At 67.0% G+C, this 13906-nt stretch overlaps 1 protein-coding gene across 1 annotated transcript in view; it reads right to left on the bottom strand.

Annotated features, from left to right (window-relative positions):
- Nucleotides 1–13906, bottom strand: part of PNPLA7 (patatin like phospholipase domain containing 7) — a 35529-nt gene that overhangs the window by 15754 nt on the left and 5869 nt on the right. The window contains 14 exon segments of the mRNA XM_054727276.1: nucleotides 683–752; nucleotides 1695–1808; nucleotides 2108–2231; nucleotides 2707–2838; nucleotides 3124–3329; nucleotides 4167–4244; nucleotides 5648–5794; nucleotides 5912–5997; nucleotides 7655–7795; nucleotides 8864–8990; nucleotides 9359–9439; nucleotides 9992–10120; nucleotides 11443–11523; nucleotides 13396–13555. Of these exon segments, the coding sequence (XP_054583251.1) occupies nucleotides 683–752; nucleotides 1695–1808; nucleotides 2108–2231; nucleotides 2707–2838; nucleotides 3124–3329; nucleotides 4167–4244; nucleotides 5648–5794; nucleotides 5912–5997; nucleotides 7655–7795; nucleotides 8864–8990; nucleotides 9359–9439; nucleotides 9992–10120; nucleotides 11443–11523; nucleotides 13396–13555 (1676 nt within the window).

Genomic DNA, 13906 nt, shown 5'->3' with positions numbered 1-13906 from the left:
TCCCACCAGGGCTCTGAACCCCATCTCCCACCAGGGCTCTGCACCCCATCTCCCACCAGGGCTCTGAACCCCATCTCCCACCAGGGCTCGGCCAGAGGAGGGCGCAGAGATGAATGAAGAACCATGGGGTCCCCTTCCTCCCGTCCTTCCCAGTGACCTCTGACGTCACAGTCCTCGGAGGGAGGGAGAGAGGGAGGGACGGGTCTACGAGCTCTGCGCAGCTGTGCAGCCTCTAAGGCACGTGGGAGGGTCTGGTCCTGGCCATGGCGGGAGGGGCAGGCAATCCCACCCTCTGCTCGGAAGGCACAGCCCTCAGAAGGGCCCGGGGGAGAACAAGCTGGCTAGGGTCCTGATGCCACCATCAGCAGTGGCCCTGCCCCTGCCAGCTCAGGCAGGTGGGCTGCATCCCGCCCTCCCCACTGGGTGCTCCTCCAGGGAGACTCTCCTGGGGTCCCCAGCGCTAAGCAGACACCACAGTGAGTGAGGGGGCCCCACCTCTCCATGGCCTGAGCCAGCAGAGGCGGCCCCCCACTGAGGGGAGGTCACAGAGAGGGGTGGAGAGGGAAGTCCCCGGGTCTGGGATGAAGGCCTTGCCCGCTGAGGTGGTGGCTGGGGCCGAGGGCAGGCCTGAGGGCGCTGTGCAGAGGGGGCAGGGGAGGCCGGAGCGCCGCGGGGGACTCACTGGTCGCAGGCCCCTGCTGCAGGCTGCCCAGGATCTTCTCCCCCAGCAGGTGGATCAGCCGGGTCACGACCTGGCGGAGAGACCCCACACCGTTAAACCAACAGGTGAAGTCCCTGGGATCCGTGTTTCCAAAGCCGGCGGGCTGGGCGCACTCCACGGGGGATGGTGAGCGTGACGAGCTCACGCCACCCGCTCGGCCCAGACCAGGACGTGAAGTGCCCCCCTGCCCAGCGTCTCCCCGTGTTCGTGCCCGCCCGCCAGTCACTCCAGGGCGGCTGCTTCTGGCCCCAAGGGGAAGCCCTGGCCTGGGATGGCACGGGCCTGCCCACACGGACCAGCCGGCCCCCGCGCTGCACTTCCTGCGAGGCAGAGCCTCCAGGCTGACCTGACTTTTAAGAACTCTGCAACATACACGCATACACGTGTACACGTGTACTCACTCCTCACCCGAGGCTACTTTCCATTGATTGTTAGGGAGGGAGGGAGGGAGAGGGAAGACAGAAACACCCACGTGAGAGAAACACGTCAACTGGTTGCCTCCTGCACGCACCCCCACCAGGGCCCAGGCCAGGGAGGAGCCTGAAACCAAGGTGCATGCCCTTGACTGGAACAGAACCCGGGACCCTGCAGGCCACAGGCCGACGCTCTAGCCACTGAGCCACCCGGGCCAGGGCCGAGCGCTGCGATTTAGCGGGGCTGCTCCGCTCCCATCTCTCCCCGGCAGGAAGGACAAGGAAGCGCCGATCCACCCACACGACCCCCATCTCTCTTCTAAGCCCTCAGCGGCCGCTTGTTTTCTAGTGGAAAAGGCACGTTACCTGCAAACGTTACTTCACCCCGTTCCCAGCGCACCAGCAGCCTCGGCTGTTGAACTGTTTGTAGCCGACGCTGTGTCGGAATCGGCAGCCTCTCAGGTGTCAAGGTTTCGTTCAGGGTGCGTGTTAGGAACAGCTGGACCCGTTCAAACGCCTGCCCCTGGCTGCCTGCTCCCCGGCCCGGCTCCGACCCTCACCTGCGGGTACCTGCGCTTGATGGACGTCAGGGCTCCCGCCGGCAGCTTGGCGAGCTCCGAGTCCCGAACCGCGTGCACTGTGGTCGCTCGGGGCTGGCGGGTGAGCGTCTCCACCTGCGGAAGGAGTTGGGTGCCGGCTGCACTGCTCACACCTGCCGCCCGGCGCCCAGGACACAGGGCAGAGCCGGTGAGGACGGGAGGGGAGGGCGCCGCAGCCGGGCCCCCGAGGTCTGGAGACCTCTGACCCTTGGATTCCACCTGTGCCGCAGCCCGGCGGGGAGCGGGCACACCCGCCCCAGAACACGGAACACCACGGGAGGCTCCCCCCTCCTGATGCCACCGTGAGGGCTCCTCCCCGCACCCAGGGCAGCACCCAGTGGGACCGCACCCTGGCCTACTGCGCCCAGCCCTACCACACCGATGAGGTCTCCGCGGCCATACTCCCCGGCCAGGCGCTTCTTGAGGTCGTCCTTTCGGATCACGGAGCGCAGCCGGCCGCTGAGCACGATGTAGGTGCAGTCCGACTTGTCCCCCTGCCTGCAGGGACGCGGCGCTGGGAGCGGGCAGGGCACCGGCCGGGAGCCCTCGCACCCAACACAGCGAACAAAGACGCCCGGAGCCCTTTCGTTTAGGGAAACGTGTTTGTTTTCCACGGAGAACGTGCGCCACGGGGGACGGGTCCAGGTGACACTCGGGTAAGCAAGCGCCCTAAACGTCCTTGTTCTGATGGACAGCTGACGAAGGGGGTAGCGGTGACCCAAGTGCGCACTCAGCCCTCACTCCCCCGAGGAGCCGGGGCCGGGGCCCAGCAGCACCTGCACACGCTGTGCTGCCGGCGCCGTGTTCCCATGTTCCGGGCGGGTGTGGGTTCGCTGAGCATCCGTGTGCACGAGCACCAGGCCCAGCCAGCCCAGCAGGTGAGCACGGGCCACGGACGCCCTGGGAGGCCACACCCGGAGCCTCCACCCCGAGCGGTGCCCCCACGCAGCCTGCGCCCTCGCCCCGCACCCACCTGTACACGGCGCGCCCCGCCTCCACCTCCATCCAGTCCAGGGCGAAGTCGATCTGCCGCACGAAGGATGACACGCGCTTCACGACCGTGTGCGCGACGCCCAGGACCACGGTCGGCTGCTTCCGCATGATTCTGCCAAGACGGCCCAGTCAGCCGGCCCCTCCCGCCAGGCCCGGCTCTTGAGAGGACACGGGACCTGCACCCCACTTGTCAGACCGTGACTCCCACTTAGGAGCGCAGAGCACAGCCACCACCCGCCCTGACGACCAGCCGCCGGCAGCCTCGGGGCGCCCGTGAAGCCCCTCCCAGCCGTCACCCCCACCCCACCCCCCGCGATGTCCCGGGAGCACAGACCACCAGGAGGCCCATCCCGCTGTAGGCGCCGGGGGCAGGCACGAGGGGCGGGTGGGGACTCACTCGTAGAAGTGCGCCTTGGAGATGGACAGGAAGCTGCAGTCCCGGTTGGCCCTGATGGTGAAGATGAGGGGCTCGCCCGTGAGCACAGCCAGCTGGCCCACCATCTCCCCGGGCCGCGTCACGAACAGGCAGCTGTCCTCCTCGCTGTCGATCCTCCGCTGGTACACGTGCAGCAGCCCCGACACCACGAAGACCACGTTCACGTCCTGACAGGCCAGGCCAGGCGGTCAGCGCGGCCAGCAAGGTGCTGCCTGCAGCGGGCGGACCCGCCCCGCCTGCCCCCACGTCACAGGCATTTCGGGCCCAACGTCGACAAGTGAAACACGTGACACCAGCCCCAACTCATCTGCCCACACGTGACCTCTTTCCAAACCAGCTCACTCGCCCCTCGGACCTCGTCCCTGTGGTCTGGCCAGGAAGGGCCAGACCCAAATGGACTTGGCCAGTGTGGGCACAAGCCATGAGGGGACAGGCGTGTGGGGATGGCCGTGTGGGGACAGGCGTGTGGGGATGACCGTGTGGGGACAGGCGTGTGGGGACGGCCGTGTGGGGATGACCATGTGGGGACGGCCGTGTGGGGACAGGCGTGTGGGGATGACCATGTGGGGACAGCTGTGAGGGGACAGGCATGTGGGCACAAGCCATGAGGGGACAGGCGTGTGGGGATGACCGTGTGGGGACAGGCATGTGGGGACAGGCATGTGGGGATGACCATGTGGGGACAGCTGTGAGGGGACAGGCGTGTGGGGACGGCCGTGTGGGGACAGGCGTGTGGGGATGGCCGTGTGGGGACAGGCCGTGTGGGGACAGGCCGTGTGGGGACAGCCAGTTGGCAGCTGGGGGACAGGCCGAGGGCGCAGAGGCCCTGGAGAGGGCTTCCCCCAGGTGACCCAGACCCGGGGTGCGGGAGGTGAGCCGGCGCCTGAGGATGGGGAAAGCCCTTCTTTCCTCCGAGGGGGACAAAAGCGAAGGGGGGGCGGGGAGGGGAGGCGCGTGCCCAGCCCGCGAGGACAAGCCCCCGCGGACCCAGGCCTCCCGCTCACCTGGTCCCCCTGCCTGGACACCACCGTGCCCCCCGGGACGTGAAGGAACGTCACCCGGCCGTCCAACAGCGAAGGGTCCTAAACAGAAACGTGGAGTCCGCACGGGGAGCTCGGAGCAGCCAGTGCAGAGTCTCCTGGCCCAGGAGGCGAGCGATGCCGGCACCCTGACCCCCTGCACCGTGTGATGGCGCCCAGCAGACATCAGTGCGGCCCACAGAGCGCCAGCCGTGCAGCCGACGCCTTTGCCACCCGAGGGCCAGGGGATCGGTGAGACGGTTCTCGTCCAACGCCCGCTGCTGTGGGCGGGATGCAGAGCCGTGCGGGACCCACCGAACACAGAGCCCACCCGCCCACAGAGCCCACCGAACACAGAGCCCACCCGCCCACAGAGCCCACCGAGCACAGAGCCCACCCACCCACAGAGCCCACCGAGCACAGAGCCCACCCACCCACAGAGCCCACCACCCACAGAGCCCACCGAGCACAGAGCCCACCGCCCACAGAGCCCACCGCCCACAGAGCCCACCGCCCACAGAGCCCACCCGCCCACAGAGCCCACCGAGCACAGAGCCCACCGCCCACAGAGCCCACCGATCACAGAGCCCACCGCCCACAGAGCCCACCCGCCCACAGAGCCCACCGAGCACAGAGCCCACCGCCCACAGAGCCCACCGCCCACAGAGCCCACCGATCACAGAGCCCACCGCCCACAGAGCCCACCGAGCACAGAGCCCACCGAGCACAGAGCCCACCGCCCACAGAGCCCACCGATCACAGAGCCCACCGCCCACAGAGCCCACCGAGCACAGAGCCCACCGAGCACAGAGCCCACCGCCCACAGAGCCCACCGAACACAGAGCCCACCCGCCCACAGAGCCCACCGAGCACAGAGCCCACCCACCCACAGAGCCCACCGAGCACAGAGCCCACCGCCCACAGAGCCCACCGAGCACAGAGCCCACCGAGCACAGAGCCCACCCGCCCACAGAGCCCACCGATCACAGAGCCCACCGAACACAGAGCCCACCCGCCCACAGAGCCCACCGAGCACAGAGCCCACCCACCCACAGAGCCCACCGAGCACAGAGCCCACCCACCCACAGAGCCCACCACCCACAGAGCCCACCGAGCACAGAGCCCACCGCCCACAGAGCCCACCGCCCACAGAGCCCAGAGGGGCCGCGGGGCCGCAGCGGGAGAGGCCGGCCCGCAGCCCTGGCCGAGAGCAGATGCCTATGCCGGGCCCTTCCTTGACCTGCCCGACCGGCATTCCCTCTGTCACTCCATCTGCATGGAAGCCTCAGGGAGGCTGAGCAGGGAGCCTCAGGCGACAACACGGAAGAGATCCCGTCACGAGGACACGGCTCTGAGCCGGGCAGCAGGCTCCCGCCATCGCCACGGCTGGGACGGCACGGCGGGTCCTGGCGCCGTGGACAGGCCGGCGCCTGGTCTGTGGGCGTCAGGCCGGGAGGGGCACCTACATCCAGCTTCATCAGGGTCAGCAGGTCCTTCTTGGCGGCGCGGAAGATGGCGTCGGTCTTGGTGCTGGCGACGGTCTCATCCAGGTCGCAGTCCGAGTAGTGGAAGATGGCGGAGGGCGTCTCTGCCACCAGCACGCTCTTCTTGGACTTGAGAGGCACGGACAGCGGTCAGGGGAGGGGACGGGGTCGCCGGTGGGGTCAGAGGGAGGGGGCAGGGGACGGGGTCGCTGGTGTGGGGAGGGAGAGCCTGGAGGGCACCACTACCTTGCCGGCCGCGCTCCCGGGGCGCTCCTCGGCCCGCAGGGGCACCCTGGCGCGGTCACAGGCCATGCACAGGTCCGAGGGGGCACCTGCAGACAGAGGAGACTCAGGGCCGTGCTGGCAGCCAGGGCCGGCGGGCCCCCCACGCCTGCGGACCGTGGAGGAGTCTGGTCCCGAGTGAGGCCCCGGTGCTGGCGTGCCTTTCACACGGGCAGCGTGCGGGCATTAGCCAACCTCGGCCTAGACCAGTGATGGGGAACCTATGACACGCGTGTCAGCACTGACACGCGTAGCCATTTCTGATGACACGCGGCCGCATGCCGAGGATGAAACATTTGCTGAGGATGAAACATTTGCGACTAGAGTCTTGGAGTTAGTTTTTTCCTCACAGTGACACACTACCCGAGTTACGCTCAGTTTTTTGGCGAAGTGTGACACACCGAGCTCCAAAGGCTGCCATCACTGCCCTAGACACTACCAGTTCAGCCCTGGGCTGCCTCCGGCCACCAGGCACGAGCCGGGCGTCCCCCACAGATGCAGAGTCCCCGGCGGCGTGTCAGGCTTGGGCAGGTCAGTGGGCTTCCGGCAAGAGGGCCACCGAGTGGAGAGGCGGGAGGGTGAGCGCTGCAGCACCCAGGTGGCCTGTGGGGGCGGCCCTGTCCCTGGCGCCCACAGTCCTGTCTGCGTTTAAAAACCCTCAACCTCAGAAGGCGGGGACATGCTCCCCGGGAAGGGTGCCAGGCACCCTGGCAGCGGGTCCCAGCCACAGGCCCAGCTGCCCCCGCCCCCTGGATGCAGGTCACACGGAGGAGAAGCCCCGTCAGAGGGGATGAGGTTCAGAGGAAGCAGAGGCAGCGCGTGGGGACACTCGGGAAAGCCTCTGGGGGCGGGGGCCACAGCCCCTCCATGGCGCACGGCCTGCGAACCCTCTCACTCAGAGGGAATGAGACGGACTCTCGCCAGGAACAGCACGGCCCGTTTCCATGGTGTCCTCCAGGTTACATTTCACAGGAAACAAGTCGGTACAGCTACTGGCGTATGTGGATGAGATTCCAAAATGTTTAAAGTAACAGTTTCCGCCCCAGCCGGTTCGGCTCAGAGGGTAGCGCATCGGCCCAGGACTGAAGGGTCCCAGGCTTGATGCCAGTCAAGGGCACGGGTCGGGGCGGGTGCGGGAGGCAACCAACCAACGTGTCCCTCACACCAATGTTTTGTCTGTCCCTCTTCCTCCCTTCCTCTCTCTCAAAATCAATAAAAATAAAAGTAACAGCTTACAACCACTTTTCTCATCCTGACATACCACGTGTTTCTAGTACTTACTAAGTTATTCTACTACATGTTAAATACGTATCACGTTTTGCCCCAGCTGGTGTGGCTAAATGGTTAGTGTCAGGGTTCGATTCCCAGTCAGGGCACAGGCCCAGGTTACAGGCTCGATCCCCAGTGTGGGGCGTGCAGGAGGCAGCTGATCCATGATTCTCTCTCATCAGTGATGTTTCTCTCTCTCCCTCTCCCTTCCTCTCTGAAGTCAGTAAAAGTGTAACGTAAAAAACTAGTAAGCCAAGGTACTATGATCCCAACGTCTCTTAAACCCGACCCCACGGCCCTGGCAGACACGCGCATTCCAGGCCGCCCATCGACATGGACGGCTGCGTGTAGATGTAGATGCGCGACTTCAAGGCGAGGTGTGCCTGCTGCCGGCCAGGGGTGCTGGAGGGAGCCCCGTGTGCTGTGGCCTGTTCTCACCTGGGGGGGCCGCAGCGGCCTGGTCGCCCGCCTGGGCCTGGCTGAGGTCGTCCGCGATCTCCTCGTGGACAGAGGGCAGCGGGAAGGAGTGGCTCCTCTTCAGCAGAGGTCCGCCGGCGGCCGCCCGGCTGCCCCCGCGGTCTGCGGGGAGGGCGTGGGTGAGGTGGGGTGCCCGGCTGCCCCCGCGGTCTGCGGGGAGGGCGTGGGTGAGGTGGGGTGCCCGGCTGCCCCCGCGGTCTGCGGGGAGGGCGTGGGTGAGGTGGGCCGCCCGGCTGCCCCCGCGGTCTGCGGGGAGGGCGTGGGTGAGGTGGGGTGCCCGGCTGCCCCCGCGGTCTGCGGGGAGGGCGTGGGTGAGGTGGGCCGCCCGGCTGCCCCCGTGGTCTGCGGGGAGGGCGTGGGTGAGGTGGGGTGCCCGGCTGCCCCCGCGGTCTGCGGGGAGGGCGTGGGTGAGGTGGGCCGCCCGGCTGCCCCCGCGGTCTGCGGGGAGGGCGTGGGTGAGGTGGGCCGCCCGGCTGCCCCCGCGGTCTGCGGGGAGGGCGTGGGTGAGGTGGGCCTCCATCCCCACAGCAGCACCAGCCGCCATCTCGGGGCCCGGGCGCCTCTGCACACCTGCCTCGCAGGCCACACCTCACTGCACCACCTGTGCCCACCTGCCCACCGCCTGTGCCCGCCTGCCCAGGTGACGGTGCACAGGGACAGCCTTGCACCAGGCCCTGCTCGGCCCGTCTCCAGGTCTCCCTCAACTGGCCGCCCCTTGCCGCTGGCTGGGCACCGTGAAGGCCAGTTCCTGCCCAGCTGGAAGCCACGGTGCCCTTTCCTCAGAGCCAGCCCTCAGCGGTGGCCTGGGCACGGCTGCCAGCCTGGCGAGCGTCAGCGCCCCACTGCCCTCAGGCAAGTGGGTCCCAGCCTCAGGCGGGACCCCAGCAACACGGCTGCACTGCACGGCACACCCTGTCAGCCACGTGTTTATCCAACCCAGTTACGGCACCTGGAGGGCATCCCTGGCCAAGGAGCCTCCACAGTCGGTTTCTTCCCCAAATCTCGGCCCCTCCTGAGGTCTCAGATGACCACGGTCGGGGCTCAGAGAGCAGCGCCCACCCCGAACACCTCCCCAGGCAAGACCCCAGCAGAGACGGAGAGGCAGCGGGTGACCGAGGGCCGAGGGGGAAGGAGGCCGGGACCGGGCGGAGGTCTGTCCCGGGCAAGTACCTGGGTCGCAGGACTCCTGGGGCCGCAGGGGCCGCTCCGGCCGCTCCTCGGGGCCGCAGCTCGTCTGCCTCTTGGCCTTTCCAGCAGCCACGCTGGCTACAGACACCAGGGGGATGGCCTGGCTCTCCTGGGACGTGAGCAAGAAGGGGCTGCCCTGAGCGCCCGGGCGGGCGTGCACCCCAGAGTGGGGCAGCCGGGGTGGACGGGAAACCAGGTGCGTAAAAGGAGAGCGGGTTTGCTCACGGCGACAGAGACCCGGCAAGCTCAAAGCAATGGCCAAAACGGTCAGAAACGGTAACTCTCCTCATCAGAGGAAGAGTAACGCGGGAAGCAGGAGGGCTTGGCCTGAGACAGCGCAGCACGGGAGAGGGGAGGCGGGCATGAGGTCCCATCTACTTCCCGAGGCCTCGGGGGTGGGAGCCGGCGTGGCCCACCTCCCGCCACCAGCTCAGCCCCAGCCGACAGGAAGGGTCCCCGCCCGCCCCCCGCACTCACGGGGTTGAAGAGCTCCGTGGTCAGGCCCAGGTAGTTGTGCAGAGCCAGGAAGGTGACCCGCTGCAGCCGCACCATGATGATCTGGGACGTGGTCGGCAAACTCATTAGTCCACAGAGCCAAATATCAGCAGGACAATGATCGACATTTCTTCTGAGAGCCACATTTTTTAAACTTAAACTTCTTCTAACACCACTTCTTCAAAATAGACTCGCCCAGGCCGTGGTATTTTGTGGAAGAGCCACATTCAAGGGGCCAAAGAGCCGCATGTGGCTCGCGAGCTGCAGTTTGCCGACCATGGATCTGGGGCAACAGGGCCGTAAGCCGTGAGCCTGCCTGGGCCTCGCGGGCCGGAACCGCCCCCACCCCGCCCATTTTGACAATCTCCATGGTCACCTAAGTGTCAGCCTCAGGCGGGAGTGCTCTGTGTCACCTTGTAAGTTTCCTATGAACTAAGATCGCTTCCCACAGGAACTGAAGGCTCAGGAAGCTCTGGGGCTAGTGCAGGCCTGAGGCCTCCCGGAGGTCACGAGTGTTGGCTCTTACTGTGGAGCCCGCGTCACCAGGTTCCCCGCCTCCCTCCGCCCGCCCGCACGCACTGGAGCCCGCACGCCCGGCCGCCCGGGAGCACCCACCTGCACCACCCTGACCAGGGTCTCCGGGTACTTCTCAAACACGCCCTGAAAGGCCACGGCGGGGAGCCTGAGCACGGTGGACGGGGCGGCGGCGCGCGCAGACACGGTCTTGTAGGGCGCGGTGTGGCCCTGCAAGGACAGGCACGTCGGGTCTCCCCCTGGCCTGGAGTTCGCACCCGGCTCTCCGGTCCCTGCTGCAACAGGCACGCCAGGCACCAGCCCGAGGGCCTCCCGCAAGGCGCCTGGAGCCAGCGACCCCCACGGAGCCTCGCTGAGCACCAAGGAGGCGCTGGCTCAGGAGGCTCCTGCCGCACGGCCCGGCTCGGTGTTCCCGGAAGAGGGTCCCCTTCGGTGCCCCCCGCCCTCTCTGCTCAGCTAAGTCCTGTCACCCTCTCCTCCCACCACTGCTCCTGCAACCGGCCAGCTCTCCTCTGTGCAGACGTGAGGCCCGGCTCCTGTCCCCGGATGACACCCCAGGGCCGCGTCACGCTCTCGGGACGGCTGACTGCCCAGAACACGGCGGTTCTCGGACCCGTGCTCCCAGGGCGGGACGGTCACACAGAGAGCTGCTGTGGACGGTCACACGGGCTTTGGGGGCCTGCGTTCCTCTTGCTGGCGCTCCCCCAGCCGTGGACCGCATACACGTCGCACCTGCCTGGTCCCCGCCCTGGCCCCGGTCGGGTATGGGTGGGAGGCAACCGTCAATGTCTCTCTCTCTCCCTCCCTCCCACTCTCTCTAAAAACCAGTGGGGAGCACCCTCAGGTGAGGATCCATAAAGGAGGGTGCCCCTCCCGAGAAGGGTGACGTCAGCGCGCCTGCCGGGTGACAGGTGCACTGATGAGCTACCGTGCGGGAAGGTCTGGTGACGGCGTGGACTCTACTCGAAGGAAACCGTCAGGGGAGGCGAGGGGCTGAGCCGAGGCCGCAGCTGGCGCCCGGCACACACTCTCATCCCCGTCTGCCCTCCGACTGTGGAAGGTTTGGAACGTTCCACGATAAACGCTTAGAAACCCCGAGGTAACAGGAGATACAGTACCGTCACCGACTAGACCAGCAAAACCTCTCAGACGGCTCACCAGCTGGGGAGGGAGGCGCGAGGGGGTTCAGCCTCCGTGAGGGGTGCGCCCCGGGGACCCAGGAGGACTGTCCTACAGACTGGACTCAGGCACGCGAGTCGACGCCCATACGAGGGTGACAGTGGCCAGTAGACGGGACCAAGGTGCCAGAGTGGGTCCCCCCGGGGAGCAGGGGGCATTTCCACCTGTGACGCTGCAGGCCTTTTGGGTCCTGGACCACGTGTGGGGGTGACCCCGACCAAACACAGCCGTTTTAAGAGACACCCCAAGCCCCTGAGCAGCCAGCTCTGCTGAGACGCGGGACCTCGCGGGCCGCCGTCTGTGGCCGCTGTCGGGAGGGGCCCTGGCTGCCGCGGGGCGCGGCGGGCACTCACGGTGATGACGTCCAGGATGCTGAGCAGACTGTGGACGCTGTCGCCGGCCAGAACCTCCTTGACCGCCACCTCGGAGCCGTCCTGCACGTGGGGCAGAGCAGAGCGGTCCACTGGGGGGGCTCGGCCAGCTGGGCAGCGGCCTCCACGGCCCGCCGAGTGGCGGGGCCACACCCTGCAGCCTTGCGGGACCAGAGGGATGCGCTCCAAAGCAGAGGACGGGCAGCGTGAGAACGGGAAGCCCGCCCGCGCGACCGTCCTCCAACCCCAGGGCCGTCCGCACCCCAGAACAGAGCCTGAATCCCACCAGACCGCCGTGAGGCCGCAGGCCCCGCCGGAGGCTGGGGACCAAGTTCACGTCCTGTCAGTATCAGTCATGGCATTTTGATACGTTCTCCCACTGGATTAAAAGAGAAAGACCGCCAGGACCGGTTTGGCTCAGTGGATAGAGCATCAGCCTGCGGACTGAGGGGTCCCAGGTTCGATTCCGGTCAAGGGCATGTACATTGGTTGCGGGCACATCTCTGGTGGGGGGTGTGCAGGAGGCAGCTGGTCGATGTTTCTCTCTCATCGATGTTTCTGGCTCTCTATCCCTCTCCCTTCCTCCCTGTAAAAAATCAATAAAATATATTTAAAAAAAAAAAAAAAAAGAGAAAGACCGCGCAACACTGGTGATTTCACACGCACGCGTGTGCGCTAACCGACGAGGGTGTGGGGAGAAATGCGTCCCTGGATGATGGTGGGGCCCCCAGGGCACACACCTGGGAAGTGGGGCCTGGGCTCCCAGCCTGGACAGACGTTAACTGTCCCGAGCGCGGGGGACAGTGCGACACACAGTGAGTGCTGCGTCTGGGCGGGCGGGCGGCTGGGGCTGCGGGGAGCGGGGAGCAGGGAGGGCGGCACCTGCCGCATGGACTCTGCGAGCACCGCCGTGGCCACGCTCATCACAGAGGTGTCCTCCCTCAGGAACGAGTGACGGCAGCTGCCGTAGCTTTCCTGCTGTGTGAGCTTCTTCCCCTGACACGCTTCTAACTTTACACGGCGAGAACGTCACAGCAAGCGACGCGCCACGCTCCGACATCCCCACGGCCCTGACGGCGCTGGGCGACAGCTTCCCGGCGCCTTTAGTCTCAGGGACCGCGTGGCAGCTGCGGGTGGCGGGTGGCGGCGCATGGGCCTCTGACTACCCACAAGCCAGTGCAGGGAAGCTGCGCCCGTGGAAACTCTAGACGCACCGGGCAGGAGCATCCGGCCGGCGCCCAGCCCGGGGGCAGGGGGGCGCTCCCACAAGGTTGGGGAGCGACCTCGTGCAGCCCGGGGTTCCCTAAGTGTCAGTCTTAAACGGTAACAGGCCGTGGGAAGCCCGGGTCACACCTCAGGGCACATGAACCCACACGCCCTCCTGCAGGGCCCCCAGACCTGGGCGGGTCTGGCCTGCAGGGCACCCAGCAACTGCGCTGAGGGGTGAGGGGTGACAGCGCAGGAAGCGAGTGCCCAGCTGCCAGGGCCTCGATGCCTCACTCGTTCCCTTCGTGTTGGGTCACAACCTGAAACCTGAGAACAAGGCCCGGATGCGACGGATCGCGCAGATCAACGCCCGGCCGTGGGCGGTGTTGTGAGGAAAGTCGGGGGACATTTCTAAATGCCTGGGATGGGTCAGGTGAAGCAGAAGTAAAACCACTAAATGCCGCTGAACCCACTCAGCGAACCGGGTGCGTGTGCGTGTGTGCGTGTGTGTGCGTGTGTGTGCACGCGCATGTGTGTGTGATACCCGCCAGCGTCGAGAGCAGTTGCGTCCCATGTCGGGATCACGTGTGCCTGTTCCTCGAAGCACGAGAGCTGAAGAGCTCGCACTAACTTTTCAACGGAAAACGCTGAGGGCAGACCTCCAGGAAACACAGCAGGTGCCCGCCCCGCGCTCGCCCCCGGGTCCCGCCCCCGCGCCCGGGCTCTCACCGCGTCCTGGATGCAGACCTCCAGCCGGCCGTCCTGCACCACGTAGATGCTGGTGTCCGGCTCCCCCGGCCGGAACACGTGCTCCCCCTCCAGCAGCTGCACGAAGACCATGTGCTTGCAGAGTTCCAGGAACAGCGGCTTCTCAAAGTGGCCCAGGACCCTGCGAGGCCGAAGGGCACGTGGCGTCGTCAGGGAGGAGGGACGGCCTGGGAAGAGGCTGATGGGGGCCGGCCAGCGTCCCCCCGGCCGGATGCAGAGAGCCAGCCCCCCGGCCGGATGCAGAGAGCCAGCTCCCCCCGGCTGGATGCAGAGAGCCGGCTCCCCCAGGGCTGCAGCCTGGAGTCCCCATCGGGACAGGGACCCCACCAGCTGTTTCCAGCTCAAAGCTCTGGCGCGGGGACCCCGTGAGCCACACCCATCTCCACGGCCAGGGGAGGAGCACCTCCCGGCCCCGGGAAGGGGCGAGAAGAGGAAGGAGGGGTCAGGGAGAGGCGGAGGAGACCCGGGCTTG

Source organism: Eptesicus fuscus, chromosome 15 (assembly GCF_027574615.1).
Source record: "Eptesicus fuscus isolate TK198812 chromosome 15, DD_ASM_mEF_20220401, whole genome shotgun sequence".
Taxonomy (NCBI): domain Eukaryota; kingdom Metazoa; phylum Chordata; class Mammalia; order Chiroptera; family Vespertilionidae; genus Eptesicus; species Eptesicus fuscus.
The sequence above is the reverse complement of the archived record's forward strand: the minus strand, read 5'-3'. Positions and strand labels throughout refer to the sequence as shown.